We start from the raw sequence: 23,015 nt of genomic DNA, 5'->3' as shown, positions 1-23,015 counted from the left end.
TTGTGGAGTTAGGTGGAGTTAGGGAAAGGGGCTTTGAAATGCTAAGCAATTGTAGAATCTATATACTTGAAGTTTCTAATGTAGAACTGGCTGAGTAGATTTCTATTTCGCTTCAAAAATGTTTTCTTCCACAGGTGAGTACCATCATTGCCCATCATTTACGAAGTTAGTATTTAATTTTAAATTATTTACACTTGCAACAAAGAGGAATGGATTTATTGAATTGGATTTGCCTAAATGATGCACTATATAATTTTTTCCATTACATATAAATTACATTCCTTATGAGATTTTGTCATTTGACTATTCTCCTTGTCTAAGCATAGAAATTGCTTCCAAGAGATCCTTGAGGATTAAGTATTAGTTGCAGATATGTGGCTTATCAAATTATTGATCTTGAAATGTGTAATTTATAGCATCATTCTTAGTAAGGAAAATATACATTTACTTTTCTCATTCCACGTTTATTTGATATGGTAATAATAATGTCACTATCATGTCTCAAAGTATATGCACTACCATGCTATAGAATTTATAACTTTCTAAAACATCTTAGGGAAAAATTCATGGTATAACAAGTAGATTGGCATAGGAAGGCCTTGTCTTAAATGAAATATGATAACCTCTATTTTTTTAGAACTGTTATGGTTTTGTGACTATTAACATAATTAAAGTTATTAGGAGTATCAAGCATATGAAGATTTAGTTAATACATTGTTCCCACTATTTTGAGAATGACTTAGGTGTCAATTGGGCTTAAGCAAGTTAATAATAACAATTGTATGCCTTCTTATAGTTGGATATAGTAATATAGTTTATTACTTGCAATTATATTAAAGACGATAATTTTAATGATTGTGATAACAATATATGATATGAAGTCCTATTTAATACATCCAAGTATAATATTAGTGGACAAGTTTTAAACATGAGCTCCCTATATTATACCAAGATCACATTATGACAAGGTGAGTAATTATAATTACAAGAATCATTTAGTTATAAGTGTTATATACAAAATTATCTAGTATGTGAACCAAGCTATGACATGAATAATGTTCCCCATAATAAGGAAATGAAACTAAAATATTAAGAATATTATTGCTACAAATACTAAGGAGTGTATCTCTCCATATGAATATAGGATAAGCATAATGTTGCCAATTGTCTCAAGATTTAACCTAAGCATGCATCATGCATTTCATGCTAGTTGTGACTGTTGACATATATCTTTTACGGTTCAAAAGGATTTTGTGTGGCTTTATTAGGACAATGTCATTATGATACTTGATTTTGCTGAACCATATTGAAGTAGGACCCCACCCAAGGCCTTGTCGATACTTTTGCATTAATCGTGCATTATATGAATATTATGAATACATGAGGTTTGTTGGCCTCATAAGTACATTAACCTTGATAGGGGAACTATCATGTGAACTACCGGGTCATGGTATGAATGTGCAAGAATCATGGCAAAGGCAAGGATACACCATGTTTTAAGACCTATGGCATTTTAGATACTTGTGATATTGAAAATTTTATATGTAGTGTTATATTGAAAATATATCGAGTTGCATGTGACATGGACCATTCATAAATTCTATTGAAGTGGCTATATGTGTAATAAGTTCCTTTAATGTCATTTTTGCTGACATTATTGGTATTAAGTTGTCATTGATGTCAAGCGGTTTGGCAAGGTCACCGGTAAGTAAGAAGTGGTGACTGGTATGATGTAAATACACATGAGAGTGAGCAGACAGAAGGAAGGCTACTGGTACACATGACTTGTGTCATCTATCGGTAAAGGAGGTTTATGTTACTTGTTTGTTATGAAGACACAACAACTAGTGAAGAGAACAAAGAGGATGTTTGATGGTCATACTGGTAAGATGAACTAAACCGGTAGTCTATCTTGGTCGACAAAGAATGTCAAACCAACATAGGAATCCAAGCAAAGGTGGATGTCGACAAGCATGACAACTAGATGCCAGGTGGAGGGATTGCACAAGTCGGTGGAGTGTGCATCGACGTAAAAAATTTGCAAGTAGGTCGGCGCTTTTATGACGAATCCGCAAGTCATGAAGGATTCCATAGAATTGTGGCTCGAGGAAGGCAAGCTGGCAAAGTGATTGGATTGATCCTGCAAGAAGATTTGATCCTCGTACCCGTTTGGTGAAGGAAACAACAAAGCCATTAATGGCGAATGATAGAGAAAAGAAGAAAAGCATGTTGCAAACCTCCAGATTTAGAAAACGCACATTGGAATGTGAAGCTTGGCTAGTATTGATCGTTGTCATGAAGATCATATCCCTGAAAAGAAGATTGAATCAAATCTGATTGGGTTTGAGTTGGAGAAAGCAAAACCTAACACGACATTGTTGAACCCAGTTTTAGGTGGGAATCCAAGATTATAAATAGAGGAGCTTGAGATAGAAAATGATTGATGCTTGTGGAGAAGAAGAAGAGTGAAGAGAGCTTGAGTGTAGAGAGGTCATCTCCCTTAGAATTTATTCTAAGAAATTTGCAAAGCGAGTCAACAAGCAAACTGGTGAGAGGGTTTAACCGGTTGTGGTAGAGTATCAGTAAACTATAGCAGGTCCAACAATCAAGCTAACCGGTGAGTTGTGATTGATCAAGAAGGCATCCCAATGTGATGCAGAGTGTTAAGAGGTTGTGAGAAAGAGAGAAGAGAGGCCAAGAAGAAGATAGAGAAATTTGTTAACTTGTAGTGTGAGATCCAGTAAAGAAGAGGAGACTGTTAACCAACAAAGATCTATTTGGTCAAGATTTGTAGAACTCATTTGCAACAAGAAGCTATAACTGTATCAAAATTGTATTTCAATATTCATCACCAGGTTGGAGCTTGGTGTAAGGGTTGGTGCTCCTTGGGTTGGTGCCCTAAATATTTGTAATTCAGTGTTTCATTTGTGAGGCTGGATTGGAGCAGTAGTCTCCAATGGTATTTCTCACCGAGGTTTTTCCCATATTGGGGTTTCCTCATATATCTGGTGTTGTGGGTTGCATTTGTGTGATTGTCCCTTTTGATATTCTCTTTTGTCTTACTACTTTGATTGTTTAGAGCTTAGGATAACAATCGGTATTCCAAGGTTGCTCTGAAAGTGAAAAGATTATGAACCACTAATTCACCCCCTTCTTAGTGGTACATTGTGTTCAATAATTGGTATCAGAGCGTAGGTTCTCGGTTGTTTTAAAACCTTGGGTAGATTCTAGACTTAGAACACAATGGCAAGAAATAAGTCTACTTCCTCAAAAGCCCACATGTTTGATGGATCTAACTATGCCTTCTAGAGCAGAAGAATGGAGACCTATATTTCCTCTCTTGGTTTTGATGTGTGGATGTCTGTCAAGAATGGGTATACTATTTGTAGTGTTCCTCCCACTGGTCTTGATGCCAAGAAGGAGTATGAGAATAATGCAAAGGCTATACATGCTATCTTGAGTGGGTTGTTTGATAATGAGTTTGTCAAGGCTATGCACTGTGCATCTGCCAAGGAGACGGGATAAAATGTAGAGGTTATTTGAAGGAGATGCAAAAGTCAAAGAGGCTAAGCTGCAAGCACTAAGGGGCCAACTTGAAGGCATCAAGATGAAGGATGGTGAAAAGATTGCAAACTACTTTCATAGATTTGATGAAATTGTGAATACCATCAAAGGACTTGGTGAAGAAATTGCAGATGAGATCCTTGTCAAGAAGGTACTTAGGTCTCTTGCACCTAAGTATGATACAAAGGTTTCTACCATAGAAGAAGCGAAGGATTTGAAGATCTTTAAAATGGATGAGCATTTTGGGTCACTAACAACCTATGAAATGAGAACAACTGGTGATGCATCCTTAAGGAAAGAGGCAGCATTCAACACCACCTAGAATGGCAAAGAAGTAGTTGCTCATAAAGGATCCAGTGAAGACTCTTATGCAAAGGCATAAAACTTTGTCAACAAGCTCAAAATAGGTTCTGACAAGTATAAAGGAAAGCTACCACTCAAATGTTTCAACTGTGGTAAATTTGGACACTTTGCTGCAAAATGTCTTTATAATGAAACCAATGGAGATGAGTCAAGAGGGTTCAACAGATCTATTGGCAAAGATAAAGAAAGAAATGTCTACCTGCAAGGAAGAAGAGGCTACTAGAAGAAGAAAAACCTCTATACTATTGAGGATGATGCCACAGATGAAGAAAGTGCATCAAAAGATGACTACCATGAGAATGATAGAAAAGTTAATCTCTTTATGACACTTGATGAACCGGTTGGTGAAGATGAGGAAGAAGAGGATATTGAGGATGAAGTGGATTTAGAAGGTGAGCTGATAAGTTCTCTTGAGGAAATTAGTAAAACAAGAAGAGAACTCAAGAAGGTCAAGCTTGTTGCAGTAGATGAACAAGGTCTCTTGAAGCAATCCTTGGACGAGTCTAGTCAAGTTATATCTGACTTGAAACTATAGCTGGAAGAAACCAAGAGGATATGTGAAGTTACATCCTTTGATTTGATGAAGAAGGAAAAAGAGCATCAAGATCTGGAAGCAGAAATAGTGAAGCTTAGAAAGGAGCTTGAAGAAAGTAAGGAAGAAATAAAAGTGAGGAGCAAATATGAAGGCAACACTGAAGCCTTAGACAAGATGTTGAGCAAATAGAAGAAATCCAAAGATATCGGTGGCTTAGGCTTTGAAGAAGGTCAAAGTTCAAATAACAAAGACACATCCAGTAAAGAAAGATAGTTCACCTCTTCAAATGAAGGTGAAGAGAAGAAGACATTCACTGTAAGCAAGGATACCGATAAAATGACATATGCAGATGTTGTTAAAAATCGCCACACAAACCGGTATACACAAGCAATGAACCGGAGGCCACACTCATTGTACTGACATGCAGATCCAAGGAGAAATGCAAGAGTTGACCATGAAGGATTCACCAGAGCCAACAACATGAAGGGAAGACTCCCAGTGAGGCATGCCTTTGCAGGACCAAGGCAACCTAACTGGTATGTTTCAAACTTTCATGGTTATTGTTACCGGTGTAACAAATTTGGGCATATAATAGCTGACTATAGATTAACCAATAAGCCCTCTATGAGTTATGAAAGTAGAAATCCTTTTAATGCACTTTGGGATATGAATGTCGTCTGTTATCAGTGCAATGGATATTGTAATAGGAATTTTGAATGTAGGAAGTATGAACCAATGCCCTACAATAATTTTGAATGGACATATAGAAAAGTTTTGTAAAAACAGGAAGATCAAGCAGAAGAAGACAAATCCTAATCAAGAATCGGTAGTTGAATCAGAGCACAAAATAGCAGCTAACGAGAAGAAGGAAACCAAACCGGTATGGGTTGAGAAAGAAAAAGAAAAGGCAGAATCAAGTCTGATAGTGCAAACTGCCTTACATGCTAAAAGGAAAAATCTATGGGTTGTAGATAGTGGTTGTTCCACCCACATGACTGGTGATAAAAAGAAATTTATCAAACTTGAAGACTGGAGTGGTGGTTCAGTAAGATTCAGAGATAACTCGTCCATCAAAATAAAGGGAAAAGGTACTCTAAATATTAATGGAAAATCGAAGGCACATGATGTATATTATGTGGAAGGCCTAAAGAACAATCTGCTGAGTGTGAGTTAGATGTGTGACAAAGGTTATAAATTCACCTTTGACTCAACTGGTTGCCAGATAAAGAAAGAGAGTATCATTCAGGTTGTGGCAGAAGGAAAAGAATAGATGACAATGTTTAAAACTTGAAGGAATGCTATGAGTCCCAATGCATGATAGGTTAGGTTGATGAAAGCTAGTTGTGGCACCGAAGATTAGGCCACATAAACTTTGATAACTTAGTTGCAGTAAGAAGAAAGGGGTGTGTGAGGAATATTCCACCCATCATCAAACCGGTAAGCACATTTTATGATGAATGTGTGAAAAGAAAGAAGACTAAGGTGAGCTTCAAGACAAAAGAGCACAACACCTCAAGATCACTTGAAATTGTGCATACAAATTTGTGTGGTCCATCTAGGACAAGAGCACTTGCCGGTGAAAGATATTTTATGCTCTTTATTGATGATTATTCAAGAATGACATGGGTCACTTTCCTGCAAGATAAGTCACAAGCATTTGATAGATTCAAGATCTTTACGAAGATGGTGGAGAAGGAAAGTGGGTGCAAGCTAAAATGTCTAAGATCAAACCGGGGTGGAGAGTTCACATCAAATGAATTTGGAGATTATTGTGAAAAACATGGAATTAGAAGGCAATACTCAGCCCCTAGGACACCATAGCAAAATGGTGTGGTAGAAAGGAAGAACATGACAGTTAAGGAGATGGCTGGAACCATGTTAAATGAGGTCAGTTTGCTAGACACATATTGGAAGGAAGTTGTTCATATTGCTGCATATACCTTGAATCGGGTCCAACTAAGAACAAACAACAAAATGACACCTTATGAGTTGTGGTATGACTGGAAACCGTTAGTCAAATACTTCAAAGTATTTGGAAGCAAGTGTTTTATCAAGAGAGACATGGATGGTCTAGGTAGTTTTGACTCTAGGAGTGATGAAGGAATCTTCCTTGGTTACTCATCAAATAGCAAGGCCTGCAAATGCTACAACAAAAGACTAAGAAGAGTCATTGAGAGTGTGCATGTAAAATTTGATGAGGATATGCACAAAGGAAGTCAATCACAGGTGAACCAGTATGATGATTTTGGTGATGAAGGTGAGGAAGCTCAGTCAGACAATGAACCAGAGGAAGCATCCAAGAAGGCTCCCAACCGGTATGTGCAATTGAATCACTTGGAAGAACAAATTCTAGGAAATAAGAATGATGGTGTGCAAACTAGAAGAAGACTTGCTTAGAATGATGAACAAGTCAACTTCTGCCTCATGATTGAAGTAGAACCTAAAACATTCAATGAGGCCAGCAAAAGACAAGAATGGATGGATGCCATGGAAGAAGAACTGCAATAGATTGAGAAGAACAAGACTTGGGAATTAGTCCCTAAACTGGAAGACAAGAACATCATTGGCACTAAATGGGTCTATCGGAATAAGATGAATGAAGAAGGTAAAATTGTCAGGCATAAAGCTAGACTGGTGTGCAAAGGATACTCTTAGGTAGAGGGAATTGTTTTTGAAGAAACATTTGCACTGGTAGCTATATTAGAAGCAATTAGGATGTTTCTAGCCTTTTCTGCTTATAGGGGTTATAAAGTATATCAGATGGATGTAAAATCTGCCTTCCTAAATGGAAATTTGGAAGAAGTGTACATGGAGCAACCAGAAGGGTTTCTACTACATGATGATGAAACCTTTGTGTGCCGATTGAAGAAGGCCATGTATGGCTTAAAACAAGCTCCTAGAGCATGGTATTCAAGATTGGATCAATACCTGAAGGAGCAAGGATTTAAAAAGGGGAGTGTTGACAACAATTTATACATAAAGAAATATGGAAACCACATGATCATTGTGGTTGTGTATGTAGATGATATTATTTTTGGAGGCAATATGGACACCCTATGCAAAGATTTTATTGATCAGATGCAGTCAGAATTTGAGATGTCAATGCTTGGTGAATTGACATACTTCCTTGGTTTGCAGATGTTACAGCAAGATAAGGGAATCTTTATAGAAACCAAGTATGCAAAGGATATGTTGAAGAAATTTCAACTTGAGGATTGCAAACCGGTAAGTACCCTCATGGTGACTGGAAGCAAATTAAGCAAGAATGATGAATCAGCGGTGGTGGATTATACATTGTATAGATCCATGATAGGCAGTCTATTGTATCTAACTTCTTCTAGATCGGATATAGTATAGGCAGTGTGTATGGTGGCCAGATTCCAAGCTACACCTAAGCAGTCCCATATGAATGCTATAAGCAGAATATTTAGGTACCTCCAAGTAACACTCAGTTATGGATTGTGGTACCCTAAATAAGGGGAATTCATCTTGTAAGCATACACTGATGCTGATTGGGTAGGTTGCATTGATGGCCGAAAGAGCACAAGTGGTGGTTCATTCCTCCTAGGTGACCGGTTGGTCTCATGGCATAGCAAGAAGCAGGACTCAATCTCTCTATCAACTGTTGAAGTGAAATACATTGTTGCTGCTACATGTTGCTCTCAGGTGCTCTGGATGAAGCAGATCCTCAAAGACATACAGGTGGACATCACTAATCCTATTCTCATCTGGTGTGATAATTCGAGTGCAATCAACATAGAAAAGAATCCGGTGATGAATTCTAAAACAAAGCACATTGCTATCAAGTATCATTTTCTCATAGAGAAGGTTGAAGGATAGGAAGTAAGGATGGATTATGTCCCTACCAGAGAACAAGTAGCAAACATTTTCACCAAACCATTACCGATAAGTACCTTTGAGTACCTACAACACAAGTTGGGAATTCTGTCATCTACCTTATGCACTTAAGAAAGGCAGGTTTGGTATGGATCAAAGGGGGAGTGTATAGTACCCTTTGTCATTGTGTCAAAGGGGGAGAGATCTACCCGTATGAAGTGTCTTGCAGTAAGTTGACATCAATGCCGAAAGGGGTGATTGTTGGCATTATTGACATTAAGTTATCATTGATGTCAACCGGTTTGGCAAGGTCACCGGTAAGTAAGAAGTGGTGACTGGTATGATGGCAATACACATGAGAGTGAGAAGACAGAAGGAAGGCTATCAGTACACATGACTTGTGTTGTCTACCGGTAAAGAAGGCTTATGTTGTTTGTTTGTTATGAAGAAACAACAATCGGTGAGAAGAACAAAGAGAATGTTTGATGGTCATACCGGTAAGATGAACTAAACTGATAGTCTACCTTGGTCAACAAAGAATGTTAAACCGACATAGGAATCCAAGCAGAGCTGGATGTTGACAAGCATGACAGCTGGATGCCAGGTGGAGGGATTGCACATGTCGGTGGAGTGTGCATCGACGTAACAAATATGCAAGTATGTCAACTTTTATGAGGAACTCGCAAGTCACAGAGGATGCCAAAGGATTGTGGCTCGAGGAAGGCAAGTTGGCAAAGCGATTGAATTGGTCCTGCAAGAAGATTTGATCCTTGTACCCGTTTGGTGAAGAAAACAGCAAAGTCATTAATGACAAATGACAGAGAAAAGAAGAAAAGTGCGTTGCAGACCTCCAGATTTAGAAAATGCACATTGGAATGTGAAGCTTGGCTGGTATTGATCGTTGTCATGAAGATCATATCCCTAAAAAGCAAATCAAATCAAATCTGATTGGGTTTGAGTTGGAGAAACAAAAATCTAACACGACATTGTTGAATGTGGTTTTAGGCGAAAATCCAAGATTATAAATAGAGGAGCTCGAGACAGAAAAGGATTGATGCTTGTGGAGAAGAAGGAGAGTGAAGAGAGCTTGAGTGCAGAGAAGGATCATCTCCCTTAGAATTTATTCTAAGAAAGTTGAAGAGTGATTCAACAAGAAAACTGGTGAGAGGGTTTAACTGGTTGTGGTAGAGTACCGATAAACTGTAGCAGGTCCAACAGTTGAGCTAACTGGTGAGGTGTGATTGATCAAGAAGGCATCCCAGTGTGACGCAGAGTGTTGAGAGGCTGTGAGAAAGAGAGAAGAGAGGCCAAGAAGTAGAGAGAGAAATTTGTTAACTGGTAGTGTGAGATCTAGTAAAGAAGAGAAGACTGTTAACCGACAGAAATCTATTTGGTCAAGAGTTGCAGAACTCATTTGCAACAAGAAGCTATAATTGTATCAATATTGTATTTCAATATTCATCACCAAGTTGGAGCTTGGTGCAGGGGTTGGTCCTCCTTGGGTTGGTACCCAAAATCAGAAGGAGTTGGTGCCCTAAATCTTTGTAATTCAGTGTTTTATTTGTGAGGCTGGATTGGAGCAAGTCTCCAGCAGTATTTCTCATCGAGGTTTTTCCTCGTATATCTGGTGTTGTAGGTTGCATTTGTGTGATTGTTCCTTTTGATATTATCTTTTGTCTTACCGGTTTAATTGTTTAGAGCTTAGGATAACAATCAGTATTCCGAGGTTTCTCTAAAAGGGAAAAGATTCGGAACCACTGATTCATCCACCTCTCAGTGGTACATTGTGCTCAACAATTTCACTCTCTTGGTTTAATGTAATGATATGACATGCAATATAATTAGTATGTTATCTCAACATCGAGGTAAACAATTTTATGTCTACAAGATATCAATTGATCCATTGAGTATAAGTACATCCATATTGAATCTATTATGTGAATTTTAAGTGGAAGTGTATTCCTATGTGTTTATGTAAATCGAGGTAATTTTCAAATTGAGTAATAAGCTTATCCCTATGTGATAAGGAAAACCTTGAGACATTCAAGTTGGATTATGAATAATAATGGGAGGACCTTGAGTCAAAACCTCAATATTTTAAAAGGGAAAGTGTTATAGTGCTATTTGCTAAATTATGAACCATTTATGATTTTCTAACTATTGTTAGGTGTTATTAATGGAAGGGAAATATTGATGAAACCTTGGTTATGGGAGCATGTGCATAGGCATCCCTTGAGAGAAAACTTTAAGGAGAACTACATGTGACTTTGACCTATTTGGAAGCGGGAACGTAGGCGGTCCTTGGGTGAAGGATGCCCATGTGACCTCAAGTCCGTAGGGGTAGGGTCTAGGGGGGGATAACTCCAACATTCATGCTTGTTCCTAACCTATTGACCTTTCCTCTTTAGTAGGATTCAGAAGAGTTTGAATAGACATTAGAAGATTATGGAAGAGTTAAGAAAGCATTATAACTTGTATTTGATATATATCGCGTTTTTGAATGTGTTGTCCCCATTTTTGAATTTTCAAAAATATGACAACCCCTTCAAATTTTTGGTTTAAATGTGTCGTTTTTGTCTTCAAGGCACATTTTATGAGGAGAAAAAGTCACATTTATTATTGTCAAATAATCAGCAGGCGTCTTTGCCATCATTGTCCAAGTTTTGGTTTATTTTGGCCTTCATTTTCCTAGCTTTTTATGCGATTTCAGGTTTCATAGAAGTCACTACAAGTTGGAAATTTTTACTCTAAGGCATGCTTTTTGAGGCAAATTCTTTTCTCTTTTTTGAACTAGACTTCTCTTTGGTTCATCCTCGATCCGTGTTTCAACATTCATCGTGTTTCGAGTTCATTTTCTATGCCTTTCCTTCAAAATCAGGTTTTTTCCTCTTGACTGCGAGTGGGAAATTTTCCTTCTTCTACAGGTTAGGAGTTCTCTTTTGTTTTTGTGTTGTAGGGATTTTTTCAAGCAATTACAAGTGAAATTTATAAGAGACTTGTAACTTGTAACTTTCTTTTTATTTCCCATTTCCTCTGTTTATCTTATAAGTTGTTTGTAGGAACTTTTTGGTCAAATTGCAACAAGTTAATGAAAACTTGTAAGTGCTTAAAAAAGTTCTTATTTTCTTTCAGTGAACTTGTAATAGGGATTTAAAAATCCGATTGCAAGTGTTTTATTTCTTTTTATGTTTTATTTGTCAATTCTTCTCCAAAACCTGATTTTGCTTGGGATGAAGGAAAGTAAGTTTTAAATTAAAACTTGTAAAAGGGTTTTAGAAACCCGATTACATCTCCTTTGTTCTATGTTTTGTGTCCATTGCATGCTATTGAATATGTAAAACCTGACCATGTTTTTACAAGAGCATCAAAATTGTGGCTTTCGTGGTGAAATTCGACCCAAGGTGTAGTATTCTTGGTTGAATTCATCCACCTCCTTGCCACGTTTTTGGATTCAACGATTTTTGCAAGATGTTTTGCACATTAATGAAGTGTTTTGCCTCCAATTTATGTTGTGTAAGTTCCGCGTTTTGGGAGCACATATTCTGCCATTATTGCCACATTTGCAACACGTTTTGTATCTTGCATTCAAAGAAAAGTGTTTGGCATCAAATGCGACTCTCCTTCCAAGTCATTTTTTGTGAAATAAGTTAAATGCAAAATCAATTTGTTTGTTGCTTGGGATACCAACGAGAAGGCTTCTTCACCTATTTATAAGATCATTATGGTTTCTCCCAAGCTCATTTGTTTTGGTCTAGGGAATTTGCTCTTGCTTAGATTTCGGGTTTCTAGAAGATCTTCCCAAATGGATAAGTTATTTGAATGCAACTTGTGAATTTGCAAAGTTTTTCCCTTCATTGCACTTGTAGTTAGCCTTCGAGAACCCAAAATTGGCCCAAAATGCACTAAAAAACACTTGAAAATGAGTCTTAAAGGTCCAATTACAATTGCAAACTTGTAATTACCCATTACACATATGAAGTTGCATGTTTATTCTCCACAATTGCAAGTCAATGCTCTTGTTTTTCCACACATGTAATGCATTCTCCAAAACCCAAAATTGAGCTTTGGCCCCACTTTTGCAATCCCTTTGTCTCACCCATGTCAGTCATGTTTGCACACACGACCTACCAAATCAGTAAATTAAGGCATGGGCCTTATTCTACAAGTAGATTCCAAGATTGGAGGATGATACAAAGAAAGAACATAACATGATGGAGCCACACAAGGAGATAAATAAGTGATGTGCATGATTGAGAGCATAGAATGCTTTCAAGACAGAGATAGGCTTCTTACTTCAAGCTTGCAAATAACTTCCCTCCTGAAAAGCCAGTACTACCCCAAGCAAGAAGATAAGATTGAAGTTCGTTGGCGAAAGATGCAAAGATCATTAAGGATGCAAATTCTCGTTCCGGTTTGAGATGTCTTCACCAATCTCGAATACTTCAAGTTCTAGCATCCTGAAGCAGTATGAAGATTTTCAAAACAGAGGATGATGTAGTTAGAGTCGTGTCTTGAAACATAGATAATAGTTTCAATTATGTATTTGTAATTTTGTTTTGACAAATTACATGTAAATAAAAATTGTAATTGCAAGTGTACTTTTACTTGCATTTTTGTAAAATGTAATTACATGTAAAGCAACTACAAGTTGAGTTAGATTAGGACCGTAGTTGGATAAATTCAAGGTGGTTGAGATAATTTCTCAAGTTAGTTAGGATCCTCCCACCTTTTTCTCAAGGCTCCTCTCCTATAAATACTTGAGGGGGTCTATTGTAATTGATATATTTTGGCAATGCAACAAAATTCTGCCAATTTGTATGTGCACTCTAAGACTTTGAGCTTAGATGTAAATCAAATTGCTTTCAATAAAAGAGGCAAGTTATATTGAAACTTTTTGCCAATTCAAGTTGTTATGTGATGACATTTTCTGGAGTTGATTGTGATTTTTGTTCTATTGTTCAAGATGGATTTAAATTCAATCTTGCAGACTTTGAGATGCTAATTGCATTTGGAGATATAGGTTTAGTTTTCAGACTTGGTCTTCCAGGTCTTCCAGACTTTGAGTTGTTTATCACGTTTGAAGCTAGTGTAGAAAGCTCAAGTAAGGAGATAACTTGTAGACTTTGTGCTACTTTTATTTTTAAGACTTGTGCATGTAAAGTGAATTGCATCATATAAATAGACTTTGAGTTGTTGTGTGTTATACATTGTTATCATTTAAAAGGTTGATAGGATAGTAGAAGTACTGAAGACTTTGTGCTTTCATTTGTGTTTTCTCGTCCCAGGGAAGTGGCATAGGTCTTTGTGCTTTCATGGAAAATTTGATTCCCTTTATGTCCCAAAAATCCTACAAAAAAGTTTCATTTATGTATTTGTTGTTATTTATTTTCAATTGCTATTACTTTTCTGTGAAGAGAAAAGAGTATAGTTTTTCTTGAAAGAAGAAGAAAGACTGTTGTTTCACCCATATTAGATTACGTTAGTTTGTAGATAGGGGGATCCTTCCCTAAATTAGGAGAGTATCATACTCACACATTGTGCCTGAAACCACATTTTTGCACATCCCCTAGGTGTGCAAAAATTTCAACCAACGGAATGATTAGTTGATTAAGTGTAAGAGTAGATCACCTTATGTTCAGTTTGTTTATCTATTGAGTAGAGGCAATCTTATGTTAGATCCAAGTGATCTTATGCAGTTGTATGATTTAATCCTAGACCTATAAGACCGTGTGTATACTCCTAGATTAGTCAATTATGACCTATTTCCTTTGAATTAGGAACTTCTCTTCTGATTATAGTACTAAGCCATGTACAAGTGCTGACTTTTATGGGTACAAATAGAGTAAGGACCCTATGAGGGTATAGGTAGAGGTTGTATACCTCAATGCATAGGCTACCCTTTTCCATATGAGGTGATCATTGATGGAAATCCTATGACCTGCTTGAGATAAGCTATAATCCACTTGAGATTGACAGTATCTAAGAAGTGTACTATGTCGATAGACTGTCAGTCATACCACCTAGTTAGCGAATGGTTGCCGCCAGTTTCATGCAAGCGAGGGATACCTTGCTTAGATATAGGGTTTTGGATAGATTCCACCACGAGCATGTAGGCTTGGGGGCTAGTTGCATGTCGGTAATGGATGTCCTTGTTGCTTAGACATCCAATTGACTACATAGAAAAGAACTTCTAATGAAGAATAGGTAGGTAATAATTGGATCAATCTTGTTGTATAATTTTGGGCATATCTTGATGTGGAAATGGCATATTTGGCTTTGTTAGGACAAGGATAGACACTCAGTGTAGTATGGGACACATTGAAACTCGTTTCCACTTTCTTGTTGGTGCAAAAGATTGGACAAAGAATGTGTCCCATGGTGTAGTGCACAATGCACCAAAAATTCATTTATTTGGGATGCACTATGGGCAAGTGGTAGTTAGTCATTATGGATATGTCAATTCTTCATTGTGTAAATGCTAGTCACTAGGTATGAAATGCCTATTGAAGCTAGTCACTAGCTACGCGAGATGTATGTTGAAGCTAGTCCCTATGAATATGGGAGGTATGCTAGAGCTAGTCACTTTGTATATGTGACGTAAGCCAAATCTAGTCATCACGTGTGTGATGTGTACAAGCTAGTCCCATGTGTTAATGATAAGTCTACTCGAATCACTCTTTATGGAATTGGAAATTTTGGAAGGGTATGACCCCCAATGTAATTGTGCATGTATTTACTCTATTGGAACACAATTAGATATTTCTTTATTATTGTTGGGATAATTTTTAATAAATAGTCCTACTTTAAAGAGAGATCAAAGATCTCATACAAGAGGAGAGAATGAACTCCCTCTAAACTACAAGGGAAAACTATGAAGCCTCTGACTTCCCTCGAAGGGATACATAGGCAAGGTCATTGGGAATGAACCCTCGAGGCTTAGGTTTGGGTCTAATGGGGTTCTCGACCTCAAGAGCTTGCCACCTTTGAGTACAAGTGTAGGTGGTGATGTAGGTTTGTCACCACTATGGTGATTGAGGAAATTATGAAGGCAATGCTTCTACTTGATAGAACAAGAACCTTGGATGGTTAAGTTGGTACTTGTGAAAAGAAAAGAAAAATAGTGGCAACAAAGGGGCAATTGTTACATAGATATTAGAGAAACCAGGTTCAACCACTAGAGACCTACGAAGCCCACTTGAATTTGGATTAAGGGGTGTAGTCTTGCACTATAGAATGATCATAATTAAGTTAACTCTTGGTATGAATATATTTGCCTTGAATTTCTTAAATAGACTTTAAGCTTGTGAGAATAGTTGGCTAGTCCTAGTGAAGAGAACCTAAAGGCTCGTGTAAAGGTGAATTTCAATATACGTTTTGTAAATGAAAACTAGAGTGTGCAATGGGATATTGTGCCATTTAATTATTATAACAAAATCGTTGCATGTGATTTGAAACCTTGTGTGTTGTAACTATTAGGGTGTATCTTAAAAAGTAAAGAATTTTTAAGATATGAGCATGAATTGCTATCCTTATTTAATGGATTGGTATATGCTAAAGATAGATTTTGTAGAACCCTTGATGGGTAGCTTGTAACTACCAAGTAATACGTGATGGTGTAATTGCAAGTCTGAATAAGCAATAAGAAATGCTTATCAATAGTGATAAAGTGTTTTGAAGGAATGATAGGTGGGTGGAGACTATTGCGCATCCATTATATTCATTGCCATGGTAGAGGCTTATTAAGAGTTAGAAACAAGATTGCCTTGTAATTTGCACAATATGACTGTTGTATGAATAATACCTTACAAAGAACACATAGACTTGTCATTGTATCCTTTAATGATTAAATAAACTCTCTTAACACGAAATTTCATTAATGTTGGGACCCCTTGGGAAAATGTATGATATTTTTCTTTATGATTTGTACTTGGTGACTTGCAAGAATTAACCTACAAATATGTGTGGCCAATGGTATAATATTGTTTTTCGTATAAAAATCAACCCATAAATTGAAAATAGAGAATAGGATTGAGAGAAAAGGCTATTTGGAGAATAAATTTTAGAATGCTCCCTCTTAAATCTTGTAAAACTGTTTCAAATTAGTCAAATTAAAGGAAATGGAACGACTTCAACAACTAGGTTAAGGGATTCAAAAGCAATTGACATGGATGGTAACCCATATTTTCAAGATATTAACAAAATAGACCTAATAATAAGCCGAGGATGACTTATTCTAAGGGGGGAAAGGATGTCACATCCCCACATCACCCTCTTCCATGGTAGATGGCCATATAAAAATATATGATAAATAAATAAGACTTAATTCTTTCAAGATGAGGACAAGGAGTATTAAACATGAAAACGATTGCGCAATGTATGAAATGAATGAAGCATGGGTGCCTACATGAAAAGGAGCGATAGGAGACAAACACCATTTATGAAGAGAGGATGTGATTCTATAAGGAAGGTCATGCATTTACTAGGGCATGGCATCCCTACCTTGGAGTCATCCAAAAACTCAAAGTCATGGACAAAATTTAGTACACAAAAAAGATTGCCAATCCTCCACCAATGAAGAGACAAAAAAATAAAAAAGGCAAAAAGGAAGGATAGGAGGGGAGAATAACTAACTTGATAGACATGTATGCAAGAAATGCAGGAGATAGGGGAAGGCAGAGTGCAAAAATCATATCTATGGATAAGGGGAAACTCAAAGGGAAAGAGACTCGCACTCTACCTGGGAAAAAGAGAAAAGAGTGTGACATAGAGGAAGAGAGAGAGAGCAACCTAGAGGGGACGAATAGGTAGGGAAGATAACCACTTTTATACATGACTAATAACCATTTGTGACCATTTGAAAAATTGATTCACCCTTAAGAAAGTATCCCCCACACCCTCAAGATTGAGTCCATATCACTTCTACATCTTTCCATACCTTGCTCTTGACCTTTTCTTCACCTATGACATTAGCACATAATGATCTTGTTCTCTTGGACAAGATAGTGCACAAAATGCCCTCCAAACTGAAAATGTCATTTTGTTGCTTGTCTCATCTTTTTCATCCCAAGTCTTACCCCAAACAAGTTGAAATAATTTTTAAAAAAAAGTGTTTAAAAGGGATAATTATTAGGGAAATGCATAGAAGCTAGCCAATAAACAAGGAGTACAAGAACAACAAAGCATCCACACATCAACTACGACATCTATGGACATCTAGGACCAACCAGGCTCCCATTAGAGTTACTTGGAAATTCCTTCATTACTACAAACAAGACTTCTCAAGCACATAAAATTCACAGATCCCAAATAGATTCATCATAAATTGTCAACTTATTCTAGGAATCAAGATTGCAACATATCCCCTAAACAACCATCAATCACCCTTTTACCCTTAGGTTGTAGGTTTTAGGTTGGTTCCAATTGTTGCAAATGATACAACCACACAGATTAGGATATTAGAGCCACAAAGATGACACTTCTAAGTCAAGACATACACAATTGCACACATTTTGTCTTTGTATAAATGAACTTAAAATATAAATTTTAAAATCACAACTCGATAACACCAAAACCTTCACCCTACCTTTATTTGGTTCCAAGTTGTTTGGTTACATGGCTTTAAATCTTATTCCCAATTTGTAGAATGAAATCCCTGATTCAGATTTTAGAAATAGAGCTTCCGAGTTGTGTGGTATTGGTAAGCTCGTGCAGGAATTGTTCAAATAGGCACGAAAGAAAACTTAAGTTCACCTTTTTATAGAATTTAGTTTTAAAAAAAAAAGTAAACATCTATTCAAAAAATAATTTTAAATATATTTGTTATTTATAAATAAAATAATTAAATGAATTAAACATATAATGATTACTCCACCAACCTACTTCATTTTTCCTCTTCCGATTTTATATTTCAGGCTTACTTTGAAATCCGCTATACTTATGGTATTTGAAAGAATTTAGAGAAGATTTTAGATAAAATCATATAATTAGAAATAGAACACATTACTAGATTAGTAATAATATCTATTTCTAATCCACATGAGGAAACCCAATTTTAAGGGTTTTGGAAATAAATAAATAAAGTAGAGAAATTCCTAGCTAGGTAACTTGGTGAAGCTTGGGTTCTCTGTTGATTGTATTGATTCGATATGTGTTTCAAATTGGTTGCCCTGGATTGCATCCCAATCTCCTCGGATGCAGTCAGCAAACTGCTCAGACACAGACACTTGCGAAAGGCAATGCAATATGAAGCGCTTGAGCTTTAGCAACATAAATATTGCTTTACAAGCGAAGTGGCTTTGTCAACAATCCAAATCTGACGCGGTAAAGATAGGCACAAGTAACATCCATTCGGAGCAAGAGGTAAAGTATATCGATACCCTCAATACATTCATCTATGATCTGTGTAGGGGAAAAAAACTACAGCAGGCGAAATTTATTCTTCAATTGTCAATACCCAACGATGTAACATACAATCATTTAATCCGCAGTTGCTGTGTAGAAGGAAACAGTATTCATGAGGCCTTTGAACTGCTGGATGAGATGATGGGCAGAGGCCTCTGCCCCAGTGTCTCCACTTACAATTTAGTTATGAAAGGTTTGTGCAATACGGGTTCTATTGATGAGGCCTATGCGCTCCTCGCTAATATGCTGGAGTTGGGTTGTGTCCCCAATTCAGAAACATATTACATCCTCGTTAAATCTTTGTGTACAGCCAAGAGTTTTGTAGAGGCTTGTGACCTTGTTTCGGATATGGTGGACAAGAAATATAATCTTGATAGATGCATTAGTGAGGTACTGATTAAGTGCCTGTATCAGGAAGGTCAGAGGGAGAGGGCTAAACAACTGTTTGGGAAAATTGTTGGGGTTGATAGTATTTTAAGCCCTTCGTTTGTAATGCAGCTTGTAAAGTGTTTTGTTAGAGAGGGTTTTGTTGACGAGGGTATTGAGTTCATAGAAGACATGATCTCTTTTGGTTGGTTGCCTGATGAACAAGTCTACCGCGAGGTGCTTGTGGGTGTGGGTGTTATGGGAAGGGTGGATCAAGCCAAGAACATCATCAACCAGATGACACTTGTCTTGAGATGCTCTCCGTGCATTGTGACTTACAATGTTCTGGTTAACTCAGTATGTAAAGCTGGGTATGTTGATGAGGCTTGTGATCTTATGTGGTTTATGCGAAAGCAGGGCTGTCCTCCTAATGCAGTGACTTATGGTTCTGTGATTGATGGGTTTTCGGAGAAAGGTCTTGTAGATTCTGCAAAATGCATATTGAGTGAAATGCTGGTAAATGGTTGCCATCCAAATGTTGTCATATATACTTCATTAATAAAGGGTTATTGCAAAGCAGGAATGTTGGTCGAGTCTATGTCTCTGGTGAAGAAAATGGAAGATCAGGATTGTTCTCCAAACCTATACACTTACAATACCTTACTCAGTGGTCTTTGTCGAGCTGGGAAAATAATTGAAGTGGATCAACTTCTGGATGAGATACTGGAGAAAGGTTTTATACCCGACATTTTTACATATGATGCACTTGTTGATGGCCTGCAGACAGGTTGTCACGGGCATGAAATCAGGCATCGTTTTGACAGAATAGAACATAAGTGTCTGAATCAAGAGTTCAAAAATGACAGATTACTTCTCGAGGCTCTTGCACTGCGAAGAACATGATATATTGTGATGTATATGAATAAGGAAGTGCTTATTTTTTGCTAATTCTTATTTGCAGAGATTTTTCTCTACACTCAAAAATGAGTAGTGCCTTAAGATCAGGAAGCTAACATTCTAAGCTCCTTGAGGTCATGGTATATACATGCATGTAGATCACTCTGCAGCAGTAGCCACAAAGATATTAACTGTGGGAAATGTATCGAGGACTCTTCATAATATTGATTTGTGAGTCTCTGGGATCTTTATGTGCACAGGACTATACATGGTAAGCATCATCATATTCCAGAACTCTGTGATGGCTAATCATGATAGTTATGTGTGCCTATATGTCATGTCTGTATTGGAGACAGGTGATTTATCCTAGAATAAGCAATGATTGGGTTAGATTTGCTAAAACCTTTGTATATTGTACTTCATTTTGGGTCCATTTTGGATATCCATGGTTCTGATCGTTGATTTTAAGCAATCAGGTTATAACAGACTGTAGATAAACAGTAACTGCAATGAAAACACAAGACAAAACACACCAATACCCTGGGAAAACCTCCCTCTTGGAGGTGAAAAACTCAGCCTCAAAATTCAATATGTATTATCTCAAATGTAGGCAATTACAAGGCAATGAACTTATCTCAGATTGCTGTCCAATCAGCAAGGTAGCAGATCAGAATCTTTCTTTACACAACAATGAAGATTGCAGCCCTTATCAACAGCAGATAGCTAAAAGAAGATCAACAATGAATTCTCATACAATGTAGACCAATTCGCATGTTCCAGCCTTCGCATGAGAGTCCTTTCAGATTCGCATGGATATCCTTATAATTCGCTCAAGGAAGACTTTGACCAGATTCGCACAAGAAGAGTCTTCATCAAATTCGCACAATGAACTTGACAAAATTCGCACAGGATAGAGGAGTTCGCTGAGCAGATTGAGTTCGTATGAAAGATGATTATTAATGACTTCATTTGATGTTTGTTTTATATCCATCCTTTGGTGCCAATCACCCAAGTCGGCTTGCATATGATATTAATTTACTTTTGTCTTACATTGCCATTTTATAAATTACATCATTTCCTTTTGCCTTTACATTACATGTGTTTGGGCCCAGCCCTAAACAGTTCGAATTGCATGAGAGATAATACATATGAATTTTAATTGTCATTGACAACATTAAAATTCAATAATCAGGTATCCGAGCTAGCTACTATATCCAACACTGATGACAGTCAGCCCCTATGCAGGAGGTACATACATATGGGCATACATTCATTTCTAACATCTTTTGTTTTTTCATTAAGCATCAAGCTTGTTGAGAGGTATGAGAGAATTAAAATGGCATAATTACATATAACAGGTTAACAAGAGCAGAAGACGAGTTTACACATGCCTCATCCTACAGGAATTTTTTCTATCTGATTTCCAGTTTTGAAAATGGATCCCCATCACCTACAAGATTGGTAAATCATTTAACATGAAGTGATCTTGTCTATTGGCTTTCCACAAAATCACTTGGTATTGACACCAAATGGCTTCACGTTTTGCCCCTCCAGCTAGTAGCCTTTACACATATTCATCGTCAAAAATTGCCAGGATTTCTCATCTCAAGGTGTTCTACATATTTTCAGAATATCAACTGGATACTTGTAAAGGTCAGATCTCAATTGAGACCTAGTTATGTTAGACAGTAATTTGTTAAAGTTAATGATTAATGTTGTTTATTACACTTTCTGCAACAAATGCATAATCTAAATTAAGATGTTGCCCTAGGTCAAACCCTAGCTTCAGAAGTCCTTGGTATTGACACCAAATGGCTTCACGTTTTGCCCCTTCAGCTAGTAGCCTTTAAACATATTCACCTTTAAAAATTGCCAGGATTTCTCATCTCAAGGTGTTCTACATATTTTCAGAATATCAACTGGATACTTGTAAAGGTCAGATCTCAATTGAGACCTAGTTATGTTAGACAGTAATTTGTTAAAGTTAATGATTAATGTTGTTTATTACACTTTCTGCAACAAATGCATAATCTAAATTAAGATGTTGCCCTAGGTCAAACCCTAGCTTCAGAAGTCTTTGATATGTTGTTATAAACCAGCTATTCTGCAATGCTCATATGTAACTGTAAGTGCTGATGAGTGATTAACCTGGAATTCGGTATCGGAGTTGTATCTTCTGAAAGTAATAGTACTTGTTTTCTGCAAACCAAATCTCTTTGGAGACAACTCTAGGTCAAGCTACTGTTAATGAGTTCTTGTAACTGCCAGCTAGCATCTTGTGACCGCTCAATATATTGGCTTGTAATTAATGGTCAGTGGAGCTTTCCTTCAAATTTCTAGTGCAAGCTGAAAACACAAGATGGCAGGCCAAACCTTCCAATACAAGTATACATTAGATGAACTCCTTATGACATCTACAGAAGGGTGTTTCACACAACACGAATCAGCAAATCTGGGAGGTTAAGGAAGATTGACATCCCCTTGGCAGCTTTGAAACAGATTTGTTCTGCTCAAGATCATGGTGAACGTGTTCTATAAATCAACTGGCAGGCAGTAGGTAGTTTTTCTTCTTTTTCTCTGCTCTGTCTTTCTTTTTCCGAGAAGCTTCTATACCTTTGCACAGGCTGTAACTAAATTGTCATATTGTGTTTCTACATTTAGGTTATCAAGGAAACATTTAAATCCTGTGAATTATGGATTGACGTGGAGTTAGATGCATAGACTGACTATGCTGTATCTTAGCATGTAAAATTTTGAATTAAGTGTATCGTTTACTTTTTCTGATGCTTTTTATGAGGCTACAAACATAGATCCGGATCCTTCCTTTACACCGTTTGACATTTGGGCTTGTTTGCTTCGGGTCTACTCTTTACAGTATCATTCATTTATGGTCTGGGGCTAAGATATATAAGTACGTCCTCAGAATAGTTTTGATTGTAGTTAGTCGCTGTTACATAAGTCACAAATGTTATGGCAGAAAATTATAGTAAAGTAGGCTTGCCAAAAGAGTATACAGATTAGCAATAGAATAAGATTAAATGAAAACATGGGT

The 23,015-nt window shown here is 37.0% G+C and overlaps 1 protein-coding gene across 1 annotated transcript; it reads left to right on the top strand.

Moving 5' to 3' along the window:
* Positions 1 to 18,350: 18,350 nt before the first annotated feature.
* On the top strand, positions 18,351 to 21,052 carry LOC131064387 (pentatricopeptide repeat-containing protein At1g09900). The gene is made up of 2 exons (XM_057998514.2): positions 18,351 to 18,658; positions 18,787 to 21,052. The coding sequence occupies exon 2, from the start codon at positions 18,839 to 18,841 to the stop codon at positions 19,967 to 19,969; it is 1,131 nt and encodes a 376-aa protein (XP_057854497.2). The 5' UTR covers positions 18,351 to 18,658; positions 18,787 to 18,838; the 3' UTR covers positions 19,970 to 21,052.
* Positions 21,053 to 23,015: the final 1,963 nt, after the last annotated feature.

Source organism: Cryptomeria japonica, chromosome 5 (genome assembly GCF_030272615.1).
Source record: "Cryptomeria japonica chromosome 5, Sugi_1.0, whole genome shotgun sequence".
NCBI classification, from domain to species: domain Eukaryota; kingdom Viridiplantae; phylum Streptophyta; class Pinopsida; order Cupressales; family Cupressaceae; genus Cryptomeria; species Cryptomeria japonica.
This window is presented reverse-complemented; position numbering and strand designations above follow the sequence as displayed.

Coding starts and splice junctions, on each gene's coding strand:
- LOC131064387 (XM_057998514.2), top strand. CDS start 18,839: ATGATGGGCAGAGGCCTCTGCCCCAGTGTCTCCACTTACAATTTAGTT.